The 22,644-nt window shown below is 37.7% G+C and overlaps 1 protein-coding gene across 1 annotated transcript in view; it reads right to left on the reverse strand.

Moving 5' to 3' along the window:
- Positions 1 to 22,372, reverse strand: part of RAD51B (RAD51 paralog B) — a 417,974-nt gene extending 395,602 nt beyond the window's left edge. Inside the window, exons 1-6 of the mRNA XM_075712657.1 lie at positions 22,289 to 22,372; positions 21,320 to 21,433; positions 17,943 to 18,059; positions 11,118 to 11,254; positions 6,049 to 6,168; positions 4,794 to 4,977 (exon numbers count right to left, since the gene is read on the reverse strand). Coding sequence (XP_075568772.1) covers positions 4,794 to 4,977; positions 6,049 to 6,168; positions 11,118 to 11,254; positions 17,943 to 18,059; positions 21,320 to 21,433; positions 22,289 to 22,372 — 756 coding nt within the window. The remainder of the gene's footprint in view (positions 1 to 4,793; positions 4,978 to 6,048; positions 6,169 to 11,117; positions 11,255 to 17,942; positions 18,060 to 21,319; positions 21,434 to 22,288) is intronic.
- Between the last annotated feature and the right edge of the window lie 272 nt (positions 22,373 to 22,644).

Consider the following 22,644-nt stretch of genomic DNA (forward strand, 5'->3'; position numbering starts at 1 on the left):
TTTTAAATGGAGCATGTGGCATCTAAAGGGGAAAAAAATATTACCTGTGGAAATTATGGGCTTCTTGACTACTGTTAACTTATTTAGCATAGCAAATAAAAGCATTAGAGAATAGTTACATAAGGTTTGTCTTTCATTTGCACTATAAATCACAAGGGAGAGAAGAAAAGTCTGTCCTCCTAAGCTATTTCATATTCTCAGAAAGAACAATAAAAAAAAAAAAAGAAAAAAGATACTATTCTACATTTGCTGGCAATAATGATAACCAACACGCTGATCATAAATAACACTGGTTCACTTCACAGATCTAAGACCATAACCCAATCAAAAGTATAAAGGACAGCCAGTGTTGTAGTTTGATTAGCCTTAGGGATTTACAAAGCAAGTTAGTTTCATCCTCAGTCTCAATTTGAAATTTAAAAGAACGCTTAAAGCACTTTGGTTTTGCAACTACCACTTTTAGAGTGCTTTTCCATGGAGATGTCTAGCCAGCTTCACACATTTTCTCAAGTACTAACAACTAGAAGACCAGATTCTATAAATACCAATTTTTATAAGCTAAACAGTTAAATCTCAGTAACAATTCTAGTCATATTGGGTTTTAGTTTTAGCTCTCTACTGAAATGGAGACATCATTTCTCTCTCGACCAGCAAGAACACTAAACTACTTTTACTGAATACCACTTACTAATAATAAATAGTTTCCTATGAATATGGAAGGATAGAAATAAGAAAATCCAGTGTGTATGGGTTTTTTTCTATTCATTTTAAGGTGGCTACGGATGTCCGGAAACTAGACAGGAAACATATAGGACTCATTACTGCTGCTTAAATATGTAATCTGGTAGACAGCATCAACACACATTGTAACAGAAAACATTCAGATCCAAATGCTCTCAAGTACAGCATACCCTAAAACAGATAGATGCAATGTAAGCTTTTCATATAGCTTTACATATTCATTGGATTTCAAAAGCAAAGGGCTTTTTGTTTGATTTATAGTCAAACTGTACTTCTCAGTTTCTCGCAATCGCTTTTGATCTGACTGGCTAGCTTCAACCAAACCTGGCAGAAAAACGTAGGTTTTGGTCACGGCTGTGTGCAGGGCAGGGGAAAAAGGGACCCTGCTACCTAGTGCCCCATGGAGGAAAAAGCTTCAGTGACTGTTCAGTCATGAGCACGGCTGTCAGGTGGCCTGTCAATAGACCAGAAGAGATCCAAACCTTGTGCTGCCTCTTGCCCTGGCATCATTTGAAGAACCTAGGGTGGAACCAGGCTTACTACTAAGTTAGGTGGAAGAAGGGATCAAAAAAGGAAATCAGGCATCATATTTCACTTGCTGAGAAACAACTTACATTTTACTAACATCCATACATAAGAAAAGCAGCTTTGCTTTTCTTTGTAGTTTACAAACAAAAAAAATTCGAACCCATTAAGTTAAACAAAAATTTACAATCATACAACACTTTCACTTGCTTCACCAATGGCTAAGATGGTGCCATTCAATTAATATGTTTAGTATTTTTATCTCATCTCAAAAGATGGATTAAGGTTTCATTTACTACACATTATTTAAATTTTACACTGAGGATGGCAAATGTTACTTTCCAATGAGCATCTATACATTGTTCATGGACACAGTATGAGTGCTTTCTGAACAGTAATGACCCTAGCCTCACAGCATCCGCACAACTAACAGCTCTGTTCTTCCCATTTTACAAACGGAAAATAGAGGTGCAGAGAGGTTACTGAACAACGACCATCAGTTTTGATGTTAGCTTTTTTCCCCAAATACTTCATGCCATGTAGAGTTACTTGGGTTTGAAACAGCTCCCTTTGAGTTCAGTAAAAGCTATGAATGCTAGTCACTTTTGCACATCAAACTTCTATCCTGAGACCATGAACACACAATTATAAACAGCTACAGAGTCTATAACACCAACAGAAAGAACTGCATTAACTCATTTGAACTCTAGCATAACATGGTAGAACAGGGTTTCCCCAAATTTAATCCTGTTTGAACCCATTTTGTTTTTAGGAAATGGGGGGGGGGGGGAAGGCCCATTTAAAAATACTCAGTGACAAGAAGTTATTTATGTTTAGTAATGCATTCCAATGATTAATTAGTCCAGTAAGAACACACCCCTTATTTGAAGTCCGAGCTTGCTTAATTCAGCTTCCAACCACAGAACTGTGGTATACCTTTGTCAGCTGAAGAGAAGGTTGCTTTTATCAAATACCTCTTCCTCAAGTAGGTACTTATTGACTAATGAAGAAACCCTTAATATTGCCTTAGCTAAGCTAAACAAAGTAAGTACCTTACATCTTAATTACTAAGACTGCTGTCCCCTTCTCCCAGTCATTTTCAAGGCTATTCTCTGGAAGCTGATTTTTCAGCCATCCTCCCTGGACTGTTAACACCAGATGTGCTGCTCCAGTAACAGTTACGGCTAAATAGATAATACACAACCTCCTTATTTCCAGTTCCCTTGCTCAACTCTTCAAAGTTTTTCACCAGACCTTTTAGCTACAGCCAAAAGGATTAACTTCAGCTCCTATCAGTCATCAACACCAAATCTTTTTCAGAGTCTCAGACTTGGTCCCCCTACTTGTTGCCCAACTCAGTATTTAGCTGCACTGATTCTGCCATGAAATAAGTGTTACCTGTTGTTTCATGTGTCCAATTAATTAGTGATCTCAATCACTTTGCAACCTTACTAATGTTCTTTTACTCCCAAATTTATGATTTTCTAGGTAGTAAAAACATCTGAAATAATTCCAACACAGTAATTTACAATTAGAAACTTGGATAATTTGTAACCTCAAGTAGCAGAGGTTAATGCAATGTATGCAACAGCAGACTTATCTCTAGTATGCACCAACACTTGCAGATACGTAACACACTCTGCTGTTGGATTTTGCATGTTACACATGCACAGCCCTGCCTAGGGATCCGTGTTTGCAAGAACCTGAATCTCTAGCCAAGGCCTTTCTAGAATTCTTAACTAATAGGAGTAACTACAGTTTATTTTGTAACACAAAATTTAACAAATCTTTAAAATACTCCAGAACCAACCCACAAGCAATGTGTGTTAAAGATTATGATAAACAAAAATACAGTTGGATTTCCACTGTATAAATTGATAAACCTAAGCAATAGGTGCTTTGAAAATATACAAGCTTTCAGTCTGTGGATTTACATATATAATTACATGGTTCTTTAAAGATTTTCTTCAAAAGGTAAGATATCTCATGGACCAATTCAAAAAGACAGAGCTGTATGACCAGAGCACAAGTTCCTGCCCAGAATTCCAGAATTCCTTACCAAAGTATTCGCAGTGAAAAACAAAGACAGACCAGCACACCAGGTATAGCAAATGCCTCAAAGCAAAATATGTTAGCTTTAACGTAATGGAAACCTTTAAATGTTTGAGCTTTGTTTTCTTATGTCAGATGAATTAGGATCACAATCTTAGGCTACTTCATATTGTCTGACTCTAAGACTTTTGTGAATATCAACACTGTCCCTCTGACTGTAAGCAGGGCAGCAGCCTGAACTGTCAGAGGCTCCAATCCAGCTCAGCTTCACTATTTTAGTGAAGGTGGAGCAGGGAGCACGGAGTGTCTAAAGGAGAAGAGACTAGAGAAAGAGAAAAATAGTATCTTCCCATAAAACTTCTCCCCTTTTTCAAAGGACTGCATAATATTTTCCCCAAATGTAAGAGTGTACATACTTACACACAATTCTTTCCTGGCTTTTTAAAGCACTATAAGCATTATTGGGTGGACTAACTAGGATGCAATCTTTTGTACCTGAACTTTAAAGGCACTTATGCAGGGTTTAATCTTCTCCATCAAAAGTCTTTAGAAATTACACAGCAGAAGGAAATCCATTCCTGTCAAGTTAAGTCATCCAGTTCCACACCTCTGACATGTATATTTCTGGTATGACAGCTGCTGTGACCTCAGGAGTGTCAGAAGGAAAAGGCTTCACCAGTCTTACTCAAGATCTTGTCACAGTTTCTCTCCTACACTGGAGTGACGGGTAGGTTACCCATACTAGGAAATACTTCCAACAGTTAAGTGTCAATGACATCTTCTGAGTTGATATGATCCTCCATGGATCATATAATGAAGGAACACACACACACACACATTTATGCAGCTTCCGTCTTCTAAAGCACTTTGCGATCAGTTCCACTCTGTCCCTGCACTGAGTGTCCATGTCTTCCTTTGTATTTTATGGGCAAACCCACAGACAAGGATTTGCTGAGCTGTTACCTTCCTTTCTACATTAATTAGCATACATTATCAGTCACAAAAGGAATTCATGTTGCTCCAGAGCATAAGGCCTTTTGAGATTCTATAAACTTAAGCAGAAGGGACAGGTAGAAAAAGATCTTCACCTAGTCAGAGTACACACTAGTTAGAGTAAGCACTGCATTGGAAGGGAACCATCAGGGTAAGCGATATTTAATGGCAGCAAAATAAAATATGAGAGTCAAGAAAAAAAATAGAAAACAAAGCACTGAAACACAGCTGGAGAATCTTGTAAAACCTTATTTGAAGTCCTAAATAAAAAAATAAAATTAAAAAACAACCAAAAAACAACAAAAACCACCAAGCAGAACAGATGCTGTTCCCCCATTCCCCAACTATTTTCCAACTGGCACTTGCCTGAAGATTCCTGCTAGGAGCTTTTTCTGATTTTCATCTTCCTGTCATTTTCATTCTTCTCAAATTTTATTACTTGATATGTAAGGCAAAAACTTAAGAAAGGAGGAAGAACTTACTGGTATTGAGAACTCCTCTGCCAAATACTTCAACACTGATGCTCCTCTAGCCAAAAAGTTACTTCTCTCTGCCAGGTTGCCTTGGAGTTTTGTGTCGAACTCCTTTCTGACAACTGAAGCAACGGAGTCAATTATTATGAGTTTAACTTTCTTTGAAATAATTTCTTCTTCCAAAGACATAATCCTAAAAAGGAAAACACAGCAACAAAAAACCCCAGTCATTGATAACATTATTTACACAATAGAACCATTTTATAACCCTGAAATTGTTTAAATAAAAGGTTTACTTTAATAAGCTGAAAGTCAGCCCCTCTTTTTCCCCCCTCACACACCACATCCACTAACACCTGCATGTATTGAAGAGATTTGGAAAGGAATCTGAGGCTCCAGTGGGCCACATAACTCGAGGCAGGACCCCTCCAAAAGATAGGTTTGGAAGAACCTCTAGTTAGCAACACTATGCTGTACCACCCCTGAATGGCAGGCAGCAATTAAGCAGACAGTGAAACTGTGTCTTTTTGCTCACATTAGCAGCATCCCATTGCCAACACCAGAATCCTCGGTGTCTATAGATGCAGAAGGTCAAATCCGTTTCCATATACCTCCAAATAAAGTATGCCAAACTAATCCATTGAGAATGTGCTACTAGCTATTCTCTGATAAAGCTACACTAGAAGAAACTATTCTTAGACTAATTCTCCCACTAACATAAAATACGCAACACCATGCTAAAATATAACTTAATTCATTTTCATCGCAAAATGTGTTCACAAACTAACATAAGGTAACAACATGACAATACAACACTGCCAACAACAGCATTCAGGCTGTTGAAACAATTCCTCCTTTCCACTGCTGGGGGGGGTCCCAGTCTTCCTGGAAATAAACTGTGCTTTGGAGGAGCAAACTCCTACTTCATGGAAAACGTAACCCTTATACTACGGTCTCTCCACAATCCAAAACAAGATCTGTCACATGAACATTCCCCTTTAAAGGCTTACACAGATCAGATCACACAGAAATTGTCTATCAGAAATTAGAAAACATCAAGTGGATTAGTCAGACGCTACAAAATGAGAAGAGCAACGTCAGTCCTTCTGTAGCAATTTTGCTTTGCTGGAGATCGTGCTGTTATCAACATGAAAAGGCCTCAAACAAATCAACTGCTATTCATAAAACTTTGATATAAAACAAATATTGTTATAGACAATCCAGTCAAAATGGTCTTTTTTTTTAAACTCTGGAAAAAGAATACCTCTTCAGTACACTGCCACAGGTCAGCTCTCGATATAGGTGAATGCTACGGGTCATGCAGAACAGCTTTTCATCTGAGTCAAAGTAAGTAGGGAATCTGTTTCCTGCTATCTCAATCAACCTATCAAAAAAAACCAGAAGGCATAACACTGGAAAAAGGAATAATGTGGGATAATAGGACATCAAGTATTCACAAGGCAAACAAAGCAAACCTCTGAATGATAAGCAGATACCAAGTAATACTGGAAATCTTTTTTCAAAGAGAAGCATATTTCAGCAGACTGAAATACTGGAAGTCAGAACAGTTAGCTTCTCTTCCCAGTAATGCTAGAGTCAGTGGTACACTAGGGAAAGACCTAATGTGTCTGTACACAACATTGTATGTATGTATGTACAACATATCTCCTGTAGAAGAAAACAGCAAAGTTTATAATTACTGAATGCAAGGTTCTTTGAGTTTTGTACAAGAGGTTCCACTCAATGGCCAAGCATTCTCCCATTTTAATATCTAAATATTATTTTCATTTAAACAAATGTACTCTCCAACACAAACCGTCTTCCCTTCCACCTTTATCTTGCAGTGAAATCATAAAGTGGACCTTGTGCCATCACAGAAATTTAACAAGCTGATAACAAACAGAAGATCCATTACAAAATCCAGCCAACATGGAAGCAAGACTGCAAAGAACAAAACCCAGTTCAGCTGCAAGTACTTATACAAGCAGTACCTGCATGGAAAGTATGCCTACCAAAGTGAAAATCTTTTCACAGGTAATCTCTCCTTAAAAACAAGATCAAGGTCATTTGGATGGGAGACTTTTTCACTGAAACCATTTCCATTCTGCCAGTTACCTCTTTGTAAAAAGGGCTTATAAATCTTAAGAAAACACACTTTTTAGAACACAGCAATTAAAAAAAGGAAAAAAAAAACCCAAGCATTGTGTCACAAATGACTGAGGCTCCAGCTGCCAGGCGGCTACCACAGAACATCCATCCATTCAGATAGCACAGGTACAACTGGCATGACTTGATATAATGAAATGACTAAACAGTTTAAGTGGCTGCTTCGCTGACAGAACTGAATGTGGGATTCCATGATTAAGTGTTCTCCATTACCTTATTAGCAAATTCATGACCCTTCAAAACCTTGAATTACAATTGTTAAGCACAGCACTGTTTATTATCAGAGTAGACTAAGGAAGTGTATCAGATAACTGGCGATAACACCAAAAGAAGTCAGAGGAAGTTGGATATTTCTTATTTGTTGTCAAAATACTTTCGTATCCAGAAACTATACTTTGAAAAAACCTCTTGCACAGATGTAAAACTGAACACTTTACTGATAAGAGGCCAACATTTTCAGCTAAATGAGATTTTATACATAAAATCATTGAGGACACTAAACAGTATACATGAAATGCTGACTGTCTGCAAACTCTTCAGAAGTCAGTTGAAAGAAGATCCACCCTTCCGAGCACAAGGCAATTTTATCTAGGTCCTTAAATAAACGATCCAAGAATTTAACTTAGAAGCTCAATTACAATCTGAGCACTGTAAATTTTTTTCCATGATGAAGATTTTTTTTTTAATCACAGAAAATACTTAATTGTTTGTATTTTAAGTAGACATAGCCCACTGCCTATAGCTTGAGAAGAGTGGCATCTAGTGGATGATACCTGTGGGCACAACTTACTGGTTATCTTGATGCTTTTTATTTAGGCCACTCATTAAAACCCAAAATGTTAAAACTATTTTAGAAAAATTATTTTAAATCATTTTAATTTGGTTTAAAAATAGAAACACTAAGCTTGAATGTTAATATATCTGTCCTGAGCAAGCAATTTCACTACAATAGACTGAATCTCATTCATTAGATACATTACTTATTACATCTAAACTTGCCCTGCAGAACTTCCAGGGACAGAATCTTGTCTTTGCATTGCACAATTAATCATGCAGGCCATTTGGGCAACAGTGATCTGTCATTCAATGGTCTGCATAAAATGAGATTTCAGTACACTTCCTAATGGGCATGCATATCACAAAGAACATCATTACACAGACTGACTTAAAATGACACACCAAAATCTTGCTGAGATTGCAGTACTATTCACAGAGCTCCATGCAGGTTCAAAGTTCTTTAAGATCTAAATCCCGTTTGTCATGATGAGACCAAAAACTGCACAGAACATGTTCTCTGCAGTCAGGGCAGAGGCCCACAGGGTGGAAAATCCCTGTTTGTTCTCAGCTTTGGTTCATAGAAATTTGTATCCAGTGTTTTTCACAAGCAGAAAGCATGGCTAGAGAGAAAAGCAAACCAAACAAATTATTTTCAGACTTTCTACATAAGTCTGGTATGTTTTCAGTTAATAGCTGGCTAGAGTTGAATTGAATTGCTACAAAACTGATGACAACAAATTTGATTTCCAGACTTACTCCGGCCATTCCATCTACTTGTCCTAGTGTCCATGTTCAGACAAAGCTGACTGACGGATACCATCTGCACTGTTACAGCATTCTCTTACCAGAGACAAAAATCTATAAATTACAGAAAACTGTGGAATATCTTAGAAGACCAGCCGCAATTCTGGTCACTCTTCTCAGCATTGCTATTAGATTGAACTAAACTGCCATGTTAGAGAGTAAGACTATGAAAGTTTGTGGAAGCAAAAAGCTCCCTGCCCTGAAGTAAGACCCGCCAGGCAGAATCACAAGAGACAAGTACCTTTTAGCAAAAGAAATAAAATTAGCCAGCTTTATGCAGTGTCTTTCTAGAAGCAGCACAGTGTTACAGCCAGTGTGACAGATACAACTTAGCAACTCTCAGCCCTAAGAACCAACAGGGATACAAACACTCTTCCCAGGCTTTCTGTAGAGACTTTTAAGTTTTAAATAAAAATAGCGCCAGCTAAATGTCTCCATTAATCCCTTTTAAATTAGTTGCTATTAAATGAATATTTGCCCTCTTCTCTGCAGCGTTTAGAACAACAACAAAATCTCTTCTACTTGCCATCTATTAATAATACATGATTATAGCATCATAAGAAAATTCAGGTTAGAAAGAGAGCTCAGGAGATCTCCAGGCCAACATCCTGTCCAAAGTAGTGCCAGCTATGAAGTCAGAACAAGTTACTTGAGGCTTTACCTAGTTGTATTTCAGAAGCCTCCAAGGATGGAGGAAGCACAACCTCTCTGGGCAACCTTTTCCAATTCCTGACTGTCCTTACGGTGAAAAAGCTGCTCCATGTATCAGTACAGAAATGGATTTCAGTGTATGCTTGCCATCTCCCTGCCATGCACCACTGTGCCATCTTCTCGACAGGCTCCTCGCTGGTAGGGGAAGGCTGCTGTTAGAAGCCCCCAAAGCCTTCTCTCCTCTAGACTGAGCGATCCCTCAGTCTCTCCACAAAGGGCAAGTGCTCCAGCCCCCAAACGTCTTGGTAGTTCCCTGCTGAACTCCCTGCAGTTTGTCATGTCTTTCTCATACCAAGAGCCCAAAACTGGACACAGGATCTAGACGTAGTCTAACAGGTACCAAGCAGAAGGGGATAATCACTTCCCTCACTCTGCTGGTGCTGGTCCTTAGAGCTTGGAACATGGAAGTGTAAGATATAGCTTGTCTGTTGAAATTGTGTTTAGCTATCATTTCCAACTGAGCAATACTAAATATGATTTAACATAAATCTCATCCTTAGTAATAATGTTATTTTTGCCACATTTCCATTCTACATCCTACTATAGTTACAGCAGTTTCATTTTCACATTCACCTGTTTTCTTTAGCATTTGCTTCTAAGCAACAAGTCTTAACTCACACATTAGGTCCAACCCTTTTTTACTATCTACATTTCAGGGATCTGAAATAAAAATTAAGTGGTATGTAGGAAGCGAGCATCATACTTTGCAGAGCCATCGCTTGAAGCTTTTTTTCTTTGATATATTACACTTCCAGTTTAAAGTAATTAAAACTTTTGTGAAATTAACTTGACAAAAGCAGGGTTAGAAACCCCACCTTCTCATCCATAACTTCAAATGATTAAACAATGCAAATATGTTTGGTTTGATACTCCAGATTCAGGCCATGGGTATAACTACTAAGTCATCTGAAATATATAAATTATTTCAACAACCCTTTTTCTGCTCATTTTTCTACACAAACAAGGAGAGACTACTGTACTTCTTGTCCTCCCCCAGACCCTTAATAACTTTTGAAGTCACTAATTCCAACAACAGCGAGAAAGGAATAGACATCTCAAAAACATAAAATCTTCATGGTTTAGAAAAGTTGGTGGCTAAGTAAAGTAAATTAGAGCTACCTTTAATGAAATACTGCAGAATTATTTCAACAGTCAGTCAGTCAGTTAACATGGGAAGAGTGATAACCAACACATGCATACATCTGTAACTCTCAAGCATCTACAGCATAGTGTCTCCTGTCCATTCAGCAGTTAGAAGATATGGTAAATGCATAGCTGAGCAGTTTTGGTCACATGGGCAAAGCAGAAGATATTAGAAGAACCAGAGATGTTACAGAGGTAAGGGAATATAGTACTGCATGGCCACTAAGGACATAGGAGAAATGCGAGATTACAGCAGAAGGAAATTGGAAATGCAGAAGGGCAGGGGGCCTCACCCAGCAGAAACAGAACAGAAATCTGAGGGAAAACTGGCCATGTCAGTGCTACTGTTCACAGAAAAGCCTCCATTCCCTTTGTACTCAAAATGCTGGGCCTTTACATCCTCAAAACCTTCCTACTAACTCCACAAACTAAACTGCAAAGAAAGATTTAAGGTACAGGACTGTTAAAACCATTTATAAATTAGATTGCACGCCACCCACCTTGTCATACCACAATTGGAATCTGCAACATCATGCAAATTAGGAAGGTGAGCAAACCATTCTATTAAATTAATTCCATCATCTATGGAATAACTGCATATATCAGATGAATGGTTAATAACTACCATTTACTTTATAAATGCTTAATTATTGCTCAGAAAATAATTGAAGGCTCCAAAATAAAAGGTGCTAAAGAAGTTGCAAGTGTGTATTTTAGAATTTTGCACCTTACCTTTCAGCACTGAATGCAGACTCTGTGTCAATGTATATAACAGCCCCATCTAGTCCTCCCATGCTTACAGGCAGTGTAGCCAGAACACTCACCATAATACAAAATTGAGTTTTGCCACAACCTGGTGGGCTAGTTATCTGGAATAAAAAAGGTTAGTAACATAAACAAGAGATGCCACATTCATGTCACACTAATTCTACTTTTAAATAAGACCCATCAGCCAGAACTCCTCAAATTCTGCTCTTCAGTTACCAAAGAAAGAGCCATAAAAAGATACAATGCAGCACACAAAAAGCAACTTGCAGTTAACTCTTGGACCTGTGCCTTGCAGTCAAACTCATCCACCGAGGAATAAACAGTTCTTCTTCAGACACAGCATTATGCTTGTACTTTATTTCTTTGATATCCTTTATTACCTCTCATATTTGAGGTCCCCTACTCTCCCCCTCCTCTTACAAGATCTTCCCTAGAGCCACACCTAGTTTTCTTCCATCTTCTCTGTGCTACCTTCTAAAATAGAGCGGAAGATTCACCGTTGACATTCACATGACATCAATGGCCTTTAGAGCTGAAAAAGTCCAGAGCTAATGATTTCACAGATGTAACTGACTGCTTAGGAATCATCATTACCTTGGTTATAACCAGGTCTCCCTTGGAAATCACAAGGATAATCGCTTAGATCTTGTAAAGGCTGAATGTTCAATATGAACCACATATATACGTAAGACAGATTTTATCTGCCCCAGAGACTACACTCTGCTATGCAGCATGTGTTTTGCCATTGGTGTTAACTCCCTATTACCATATTTCAACATGAACACCATTTAATGATCCCAACCAGCTTGCCAATTTTAAGCTTTCACCTGCACTTACTGAAAGCCTACTGCGGTTAAGCAGTATTCAAAAAGAGCACACTCTGTGTGTGTGAAATGGTTCCAGTATGATTTTGATCCAAGAGAAAAACCACAAGGATCAAAAGAATACATTGTTTGATGAGATCCCCAGTTTCTAAGAGCAAGATTTTTCTACTAGAGATGGCAGTATGCTGTTCTTCATTCACTGCAGATCTTGCAGAGACTGTAAATGAATGCTGGGCTCTGTTCAGATAATCATATGTTCATTACTACTACAGTGGGTCTTTAAATACAGTATCACATTGTCACTGCTTCTGGGAAGGGAGATGAGCTCATGATAATGATCTTAAATACTAAGAGGGCTGAAAAACAGCAAATACAAAGTTGAAGTGACTTTAGGCACTAAAAACAGAGTGGTGGGTTCATTCTCATGCTACCAGGGACTAAATAATAACACAGGACAAAAGTAAGCCTCTCCAGGGAAGTTAAACTGCAGAATGAAGCATACCTCTTCAAAATACCTAGTACTGCCAAAATAAAGGTTTAAATACAGAGCTGCTGTTTTAAATTAAAAAAGAAACCTTACAACAGACACTCAAAATCAAACTGATTCTTGAGCCTAAATGCACAATAGTTAGTTTTTAAGTACAAACACCCTTTCACCACTAGATATTACAGTATTGCTATGGTTTCATTTTAAGAAGCAGCAGCATGACTTGAAGCACAGAAAATTTACAGGGAAACAGTGAGGGACTGCATTAGCTACAGTTATACATTAGCTACTGTTAACAGTTGGTTAAAATCCCTTTAATCACTTTTGTCTTTAAACAAGGCCTGAAAACCAAGCCATATCAGTCAATCTACTTGAAGCTTTAATGCAAGAGAAGCATTAGATGATTTTTGTTCAGAAGCACATGCTGCATTTAGTGAATTACAGATCAGGAATCAGCGATATTTAAGCAATTATCTGTCCTTCATGCAGTGTACTTAAATTACAAAATATCATATCAACAAGAGCTGCCACATTTTAATATGGACCCAAAGCATATAGAAAAATTGCAGAGGCAATACACATTCCTTAGACTGTGATAGCCAAGGAATCTCACCAGCTGTTTCTAGTTAAAAAGAAGACTTGAAGTGAATGAGGGGAGGGCATCAATCCAGTTGTTAAATTAAAATGTTTGGACAACTGTAAGGACACCTCATAAAAACGTTTGTGGTTTCAGCCTTGCCTGGGAGGTGCATTGGAACCAACATTTATTTCAGTGGCTGATGCAGGAGCTAATTCAGCAGAGATGCTGTAAAAATGTCTGAGGGTATGAGCATCATATCAGAGAAAGACAGGGAATCTTGCAGCACAAGCTAGTACAAGCACACAAGTCAATGCAGCAAGAGAGAATTTCTATTCCTGAAGACAACAATACTTCATCTTTTATCAGCATTCCTTTAAAGGGCATTAAAATGGGATTTTAAATCACAGTGAACAATTTTAAATAACTACCACATTTAATTGTAGTTACCACTGGTTCAGCAAGTGTTTTGAACAATACAATCTTAGTTAAAAAAAAAAACACTAAAACTCCTCTAAATTTAAACTGAATGTCTGCAAAAAGCTTGCTTAGTTTGTTTTACTCTAAATTTGCTCTGAAAAAACAATCAAGTCCACCCAGATAGAAATGTGAAGACTACAACAGTTTTTAATTTATCTCTGCCTAATAAAATTTACTTTTATTTTTCAAGAAGCTATATATTATTTGCTCTGGCACATCTGTAGGGTTTGGATGAAGTCACAAGGAGCTAATTCTTCTTCAGCTACCAGGGGATTAAACTCTTCAATATTCACAAAGTCATTACTTTAATTTTTCCTCAAAGGAGTTGGCCAAAAGCTCTGACATCTGACCACAAAATTTCAGCTATGATTTCATTTCCAACTTAAAACCTAATAGTGGTTTGGGAAAAAATGGTCCGAGACAGTGTAACGCAAATCAAATCCCTCTGGCACTCAAGAAGCAAGCAGCTTTGGCTGTAGAAGATACCACCACAAGTCATAACCCTGTGGCTCATGTACTCAAATTCCAAGTTTCCAACCACCCTCACTGCTGGGTAAAGTAACAGGAAGACAACGATTTAGCCACACCAGTCAGGAAATAAATGCTGCACAGAACATACTTTTGAAGAGAACTTCTCTCAGACTTAGAATATCTGGCTAATTAACAAAAATACCGAAGGGCAATCTGCTGGTCAGCTATGGTCCAGTAAGTTGCAAAAGAGCAAATTAAAATTATTAAGTTCAAAAATCACTTGAATCCAAAAAGAACATGACCTGAAAGTGATCGCAAGCTGCAATACAGCATCAAAGCAGCAGACACTTAATAGTTTTCTACTAAAATCTCATCTAACAATTGTGCTGAAGAACACTTGCAGCACTGCCAGCCTTTGAAACTACTTCAGATCTCATGAGTCCTGCAAAAACACTTTTAAAAATCTCCAGAACCAGGCTTTAAATGAGAAACTCAGTTTCGGCATAGTTACTTGTCCTCTGCCTTTATGTTTGCTGAGAAACCCCTAATACATGTCCTAATCGCTTTCCACATTTAGTACCTAAAAGGCAAATGAAAAGCAATACACTGGTTTTTTTTAAAGACACCTCTAATGTCTTAAGTTAGTCATCTAATTTCTGGAGTCTACCTAGTTCTCTCTACAATATTTCTGATTAAACAGTCATCATGCATCAGTATTGTCAATCTGGCATGAGAGTGCAACCAAGATCAAGCTCGTGGTGGAAGGATGTAGTGCTTGCAGTTCTGGTCTCATCCACTAGATGTCTTGTAAAGACGTCAAGATCTCAGTGAGATCACCTATTGAAGATAACTGCATTATGCAGGTCTCTGTATTTTTAACCAAAATATGTTAGAATAAAAAAAACCCTTAACATTCAAAAGGGGTTTTTTTCAGAAGAAAACTTGAAGTGCAACACCCCTCCTGGCACAGTGCTTTTCATTTACAATCAGATACAAGCTCAGCCTATCTTTGAATATATTAATTTCCCCCAACTACCTCTAAATACATGGATACATACGGAGTATGACCATTCTTAAAATAGAACTTAGCAACAGTTTCCCAGATTTTCTCATATCTAAAGACATAAATGTTTTAAGGAAACACTGGAAAAAAAATATTAAAAATTGAGTATTGCGATAATCAATGAAGCTAGGAAGTATTATAAAATACGTAGCTCTGGATATTAAGCATTTGCTTCCTGAAGGGCATTATTTTATACCGTCTCAGGAAAATGATATTTGGCATCCATGTTTTGAGATCAACTGCTTGTAGAACTTCCTTTAGAATTAAAAATAAATAAATAAATAAACAAACAAACCCCACCAGACCAAAACTTAGAAGTCAAAAGTTAGCTACACTCCAATAAAACTCCCAGCATATCAGCCACTGCTTTTCCCAAATCTCCCTCTGGAGCAATGCCAAGAACATGGCAATCAACAAGCTTAAAGTCTATCAGCGCTCCAGAGCCATCCTACCTCGTCTTCAGGCAAGAACATGTCAGATAGACTGCACTGACAGCTGAATGATAGCTACGTTTAGGATTAAGAAGACAGACAAATATTCACAGCATTGTTATCAGCAGCCTTGTAAATTAACTGCGTGGCTCTTCCAACCCAAAAGGATCACATCCACTGATCTTTTTAATTAGGAAAAAAAATATTCCAGGAGCCTTTAATGCAAACTTTTACACTTTTTACATCTTTTACTCAAAATTGCCAAGCCACAGGAAGGAGGGCAAAATAGCCTGGGCTATCTGGGTTGACCTATAGAAGGGTGACATCCTTGTTTTGGGTACCACTCATTAGCCAGTCACAGGCTCAAGAACAAGTTGGCATATCACAGAAAAGACACATCTCTATTCTACTGCTTTCTCCTGCCTGTGCAGCAGTGGCTCTACGTTTCAACTAAAGAAGCGCAATTCAGAAGTTTAAGCAGCATAAGCATGTGAATAAGCACGTGAGCAATCGTTCTCTGCCTCCACCGAGGAAAAGTTAGTGGACCAGATGGAAATCCCAGAAAGCCAGATCCTAGCTGCAAGCGAGCATCATTTCTTTTCAAACACGGGCTGTGCTATTTTGTCAGTTGACTGCATGAACAATAATCCAAAAGAAAAGGAGTCAAACTACACCTAGTGTGGCCACTGCTTTGCTGATAAAAATATTTTTAGGAACCAAAAACTCATCTCCTGCTGAAGGCACTATCCTCAACAGCAGCATAGTTACAATGTTAGGACCCTGCATATCCCACTGCTGCTTAGAAGAACAGCTCTTTCTTCTTTAATGAAACAGAATTTAGCAAGTCTTTTCTCCCAGAATTTAAAGACTTGCAGTATTCATCTTAAGTTCTTCTGATCCAATTTTCTTACAGTAAATTGGTAACAAAGCTAGGCCTAAATATGAGGAAAATATTAATTCTGACAGATCGATGTAAGTTCATGGATGCATTCTTAAACATTTTTATGAAGACCTGAATGGTGTATATTCCTGTATATTGTATACAAAAATAAATACTCAGAACCTTTAAAAAGTAATATCCCCTCATTACACAGGAGTTTACTAGAGCAGAAACTGTTATAGTCTAAACTCAGTGTTACTTTAATATGTTTTAAGTCACGATTGGATTTCATAAGTGATTTCTATCTGAGCTCAAAACCAATCTAGTTTGATTATAAGGTGTGGAAAAAAATGTATTTTCCTCATAGTAAGATTTTCGTAACTTCTCACTTCTACGCCTCAACTGTGGCAAATTGCTGCAGTAGACAAAGAAAAGCACTTGGTAAGGACTGTTCAAGTGTTTAAGGGAAAAAAAAAGTTTGCAACCTGTCTAAATTCAGAGCATGAGGCACACCACATATATTTTTCCACCCACTTCAAGTGCACAGCTGAGTTCAGAACCTTACTTTAAGAAGGCAAGTATGGCCACAATGCATAAAACCAACGTCCATCTAGCTCTGGGTTCTGTCTCTACTGAGGGCCTACAACAGATGGCTAGGGGAATAACATAAGAAGAGGGCACCCATATGTTGATACTCCCTCCGATATAAACGTTTCTTCATCTCCACTTGTAGCTCAGCAAATTCCTAAGCCAGAGATTGCACCTTTGTATTTTTTTAATACTCAGTGACTCCTATGGGCATCTACACAAATCCTGTCTTTCCAGATTACAGAAATTATGCAAGTTGTTATCACTTACTGCAAGGCCATAGCAAAATCCAGGTACTAGATGATGAAGCGGTCCCTTGTTCTTAAAAGAAAATTCTAAGCAAAAAAGTAGCATTGCATCCAAAGTCCAGAGAGTGACAGAGTTATAGAGAGATACACAATTTATAGTGTTGCAATGTATGTGCATATAATACAGGCCTTAATTAGTCTTTTTTAAAAAGAATGCATTATGTATTTATTGCATAAATTAGTTACATTTATATATAAAAGCTCTGTAAAGTCATTCTCATGCCTATATGCTTCACACTTTTGTCCTAATTGCTTGTTGTACCTTCATAAAAACTAATGACTTGGTAAAATTAGAGTGAGTCAGTATTAAAAGGACAGACTCGTGATTCAGCACCTTGTGCTCTGTCTATGAAACCACACTGCAACTTTCCCACTGTAAAATCCAGCCAACAATTCTCCCAAATTTCCTGGGAAAATTTTCACTTTTTTAAAGAAAAACAGGGTCACCATATTTTTTTTTTTAATTCCTTCATGTTCTTTCTTACCTGACACGCTGGGGGCAGGGGGAACCCACCACCAGAAAAAAAGTGCAGCCTCTACCAATTAAAAAAAAGCACTTATCATCCAAACTTTTTGTGTATTTTGTGTTTAAAGCACCTGACACAAGACAGTCCAACCTATCTGTGACTTGACTTCTAGGTGTGATGTGCAACTGCAGTAAAATACATTAAACAAGTTACCTCTGTGAGGGATCCACAGGGCACTCCACCATGCAAGACTTTATCCAAACTATGCAGCGTGGTGGATAAAAAGGCTGAAGAGGGATTGATAGACTTCCTCAGTTTCATTTCATAAGCCTACAAAAGGAGGGAAAAAAAGCAAAAGAAAACAAACACACAAATCAGAGAATGCTTTTTTTTTTTTTAATAGAAGTCGCAAACTTCTCACATTTGCTTTCATCAACCTGGAATGACTTAACACTTGCCAATGAGCAAACTATTCCTATCTTCAGCTATAGCCCTCTGTTGGCTCATCACCCTTCCTCGCATTTGTATCCCTTTTACAGCTCACAGAGTAAATTTAAAGTTTGTTGTATCTCCCTCACCACAATATTAAATAACAAGCCTTTAACAAGGATGTGTCAAAGGTTTTCTCTGCTCCTATTCAACAAGGTTGGCTTTCAACCCAGAAAACTCCAACTTTTAAATAAGTAAACACTATATGTATGGTTAGCAACCAATGCAGACCACTCACATGAAACCCAAAACCAAGAAACTCCCTGGCCAATGTTCGCTACCAATTTGAAACTACCTGGTTTGAAGAAATGGTTTGCTAAAGACTCCAAAGTCTTTGAACAAGCCTAAGCTAATCCTGTAGCCATTCATAATTTTCCCACTTTTGTGAGGAAGACTGGTCAAGACGACAGAACAGGTACAGAAATGAAAATAGTTGAATTCCTAGTTCCTCCATTGGCTAGAGGAACTGGACCAAGATCAGAGTTCTAGTTCATAAGAATTATTTTAATTTGGGGAATCAATTTAAACTGGACAAAGAAGAAGTAATAAAACAGAGATGCTGATCTGGAAACACCAAAACATGATGTTTCCAAAAGAAACAGGTCTTGCTCACACCTTGCAGACATCTGCTAAAACTGACACATTCCTCAAGCACTGAGCATCCTGAACATCAGAAGTTTGATTTTTAAAAGGAACAGTCTAAGATCTAGAGGTTGTTGCTCTAGTTATAGTAAAGAGTTCCCAGAGGTTTCAGATTCCTGGCCCAACAACAGAGATTCTTAAAGCCCCATCCCTGCACACCACCATAACCTGCCATGACTGACCACTTCAGAAAACCTGATTTCTCTGTGCCAGAGAGAAATGCAGGCATCAGATTGACCCCAGTCTTAAGACAGTCTGCTGGGAATATGGCATGCTATGGAAGCACCTCCACAGGAATCATCAATAACTAAGTAAGTAACCACACCATTGAATCATAGATGTTTTAGTCCACACTTCTTGGGCCAACAAGCGAACATTTTTTTCTGAAGTTGATCAGAAAAATTTCCAGCTAATTCTGCCAGCAGGCTAAGATAAGACAGCTTGTACCTTCCTTTTTTTAATGCTACAGTTCTTCCCTACATTGTGACAAGTAGCATATTAGAATAATATCTGAAATCCATTCAGACCCTCTCTGTTGTTCAGTTCTGTTGAGGAGAAATATACAAAAAATAGCTTTCAAGACACAGAACAGGCCAATAGGAAAAACAATTAATTTTTACTCACCCAAATGGGATCAGAGTTTATTCTCAAACTCACTTTAAGAGTGAATACATGTACTTATGAAGAAGAATTTGCAACATATTTTCATTTAACCATTTTTTGTTTAACCTCCGATAGGATGTAAACCCTGTAGACTGGAAACAAACCCTGTAGACCATGGAAACAACATTCTAGTCTAGCTTTCCTGCCTAACGTGGAATCTAAAATTTTTACCCAGTGATTTCTGTATTTAACCCACAAAATCAGGGTTGAACCAGACTGTCTTTCAGAAAAAAAAAAAAAAAAAAAAAAAAATCAGTTGTTAAATCAGGAGTCCAAGTGAATGAAAAATTACTACATCCTTAGACAACCTTTTCCAATGGTAACTTATGTTAGTTTCTAAAGATTTTCTTATTACTTTCCATTTGAGGGATTTATTTTTTAGTTTATCTTCCAGCCACTGGATCTTGTTCAGCTTGACTCTAGAGACCTCCAATATAATTATCTTTTTCTACTTAGCATATAATGTGATCAAGTAACCCCTTAACTAACTTTCTCTCTGATGAGGTCAGTAGGCTTCGCTCCGTACTTCATACTGCGAGGCAAGTTCTCCAGAAATTAGGATTTTGCTTATCCTAGCGTACTCTAAAGTTTTGCTGCCAGTGCTTCCAATGTTATATCTGGACAGTATTTTCCCCTTAATTATAACTCCTACTGTGCAATTTATTTATTTTTTTACTCAAAGATATCGTCAAACCTTCTTGCTACATCAGTCACAACGTTACATCAGTCACTCTGACCAGGAGTCCATTTGAAATCCTGTGTTTGCAAAGATTCAATCCACATCCCTTAAAAATAGCTAACATCCTCTCTTTCTGGAAATACAGACCTGTGTTCTGTGCACTTACATAGCTGTTCATCTATCAGCCAGCTCCGTATTAACAGTCCTTGACAACTGCTGTCTAACAAACTTCAGTATCTGCCAAGCTTCTCAGCAAAGAAATTTGATTGAATAGTGATGTGTGGATGACAGGCAAAAGCAAATGCTAGAACTCTACTTAAAACTTCCATCTGTCTTCAATTTAGTATTAACAGTTATTGATGGAAAACTAGTAATTCACCAGCTTTTAATCCATTCAGTATAAGTTATATTAATTCTGTATATCACTAATGCAGTATGTTTGTGAATTTAAAGTTTCACAGAGTTACTGCTACAATGACTATGACCATTACACATAAGAAACTTTGACATTGCTTATTTTTTCCAGGAAAAAAAGCAGGCTGCATTGACTCAGGTCAGGACTGTCCATGTCCTCTCTGTTCTAAAAAGACACCATTTTTGACATCTTTTCACCTGAATTTAAAAAAGAAAACAAAATCCAGCCACTGCATTGCAGCTAACATCTGTTTCCTTCTTGCACTCTCCCCGGTTAGGCTACCTGTAGCCTAAGCCACACTACAGCTCATTTACATGGATGGAAAAAATCCTCAAGAAGTTATTTTCAGGATCACTTCACTTCTTGGCACCAATTGTATGTCTTAAACCAATTTATACTGAAATTCTTACTATTTGCTTGTATTAATTTTTTTTTTTTAGTTGCAGGGTCCAAACTAGAAGTAATTTCTATATGCTGGATTGCAAGAGAGAATGCCGTATTTCCCAGTTGTACTCGGAACCGACTTTGCAAGCCTGAACAATCTCAAGGCTATAATGCCTAATAAAAAATCACTGCATCAAACTAAAGTGCCTCAGAGAGCTAAACTTAAAAATCTGAATTTAAAGATAAAAGTATTATTTCATTGTGCAGTCAAACTGTATCATACTACATCAAAACCAGAATCAACACAAGCATACTTACTGTCTGCATTTTGGGAGCACAAGCTCGGCTGACTTTACAAAGAAGCTTCTGCACATCATAGTAGCTCTGTCCCGTCACTTTCATTAGCTCCAAGAGGGAAAGACATAAAAAGTCCTGAAAGATGACAGAACAGTTCAGAGAGCTCAACCTAGAAATCAAGTCTGGGAACTAAACTGATGCAATTTATATGCAAGTAACATACATTACACAGGTTTACCAACTGTGCCATGTTATACACTATTACGCTATACCTCTCCTACTTTTCTCTGTTACCAGTATATTAAAAGAAATTGTATTCATATTTTAAAGGACATGGAGTCAAAGGACCAAACCTTAAAGAACTGTGCAATGGAATTGCAACAAGATAACACCTTTTGCTCAACAAAAGTCTCTATCTACCTGAAAAACATTCAAAATACATCATGTCTTCTAGATTGTAGTCCTAGGGCTAGATCCTGCATTTATGATGCATATTACTGAAACATATAGGGCCTCTTGACTCTCTTTAGGTGAGCATTCATAAGAACGACTTCAGAACATACTGCTGAATCAACCCATAACTGATAGTGTAACATCACAGCACGTTCTCATGCTAGGCTGTGTAGTATACATGTGTTTTTGTGAAGTGTTCACAAATGGATGTCTTACTCCACACAAGTAGTAGCTGCACACCCCTGCTAAAATAAAGCATCTTCAGGTTCTCCAGAAGTGAAGGTAGTAAGTACATACAAGTTTAAATGTTTTAGTTAGGCATCTATCATTTTAAAGCTGTATTTTTAGAAGGCAGCAGGCCAGATGGAGCCTGAAATGCCCCCTACTTTATAGAAAGTAAAGCTCCCTGTAAATTAAACTACAAAAAAAGTAAACAGTACATACATTAAAACACACACACCCCCCAAAAAAAAGAAAACAACAAAACAAAACCAACACCCAAAAAACATCCCCACAAACATAAAATAACCCCTTCACCTGACAGGTAGTGATCTGATGGCGACTCAGCCTTTCACACAGCTCCTGAGACAACCTTGCTCTTCTTAGTTTCTTAGCAGCCATGCTCCCCAATCTACAGGGAAAAAAAATATTTTGAAAGATGCTTGGAATATGACTATGCAGACAATTACACTTACTCCTTGCTAAAGGACAGGAAAGCATGTGCACATACATGCGTGTGTGTGTATATAAAAAAAATTTAATGTGATATAGACTTCCCATATAAGTCTATGTCATATTAAATTATATTATTGCTCTGAAAGCAGTTATGTTAAATTATATCTCCTCATATTTGACCATGTATGAGATCATGCCAGTAAGAACAGAGGAGTTGG

The sequence above is a fragment of the Pelecanus crispus genome, chromosome 6 (genome assembly GCF_030463565.1).
Source record: "Pelecanus crispus isolate bPelCri1 chromosome 6, bPelCri1.pri, whole genome shotgun sequence".
Lineage (NCBI taxonomy): Eukaryota > Metazoa > Chordata > Aves > Pelecaniformes > Pelecanidae > Pelecanus > Pelecanus crispus.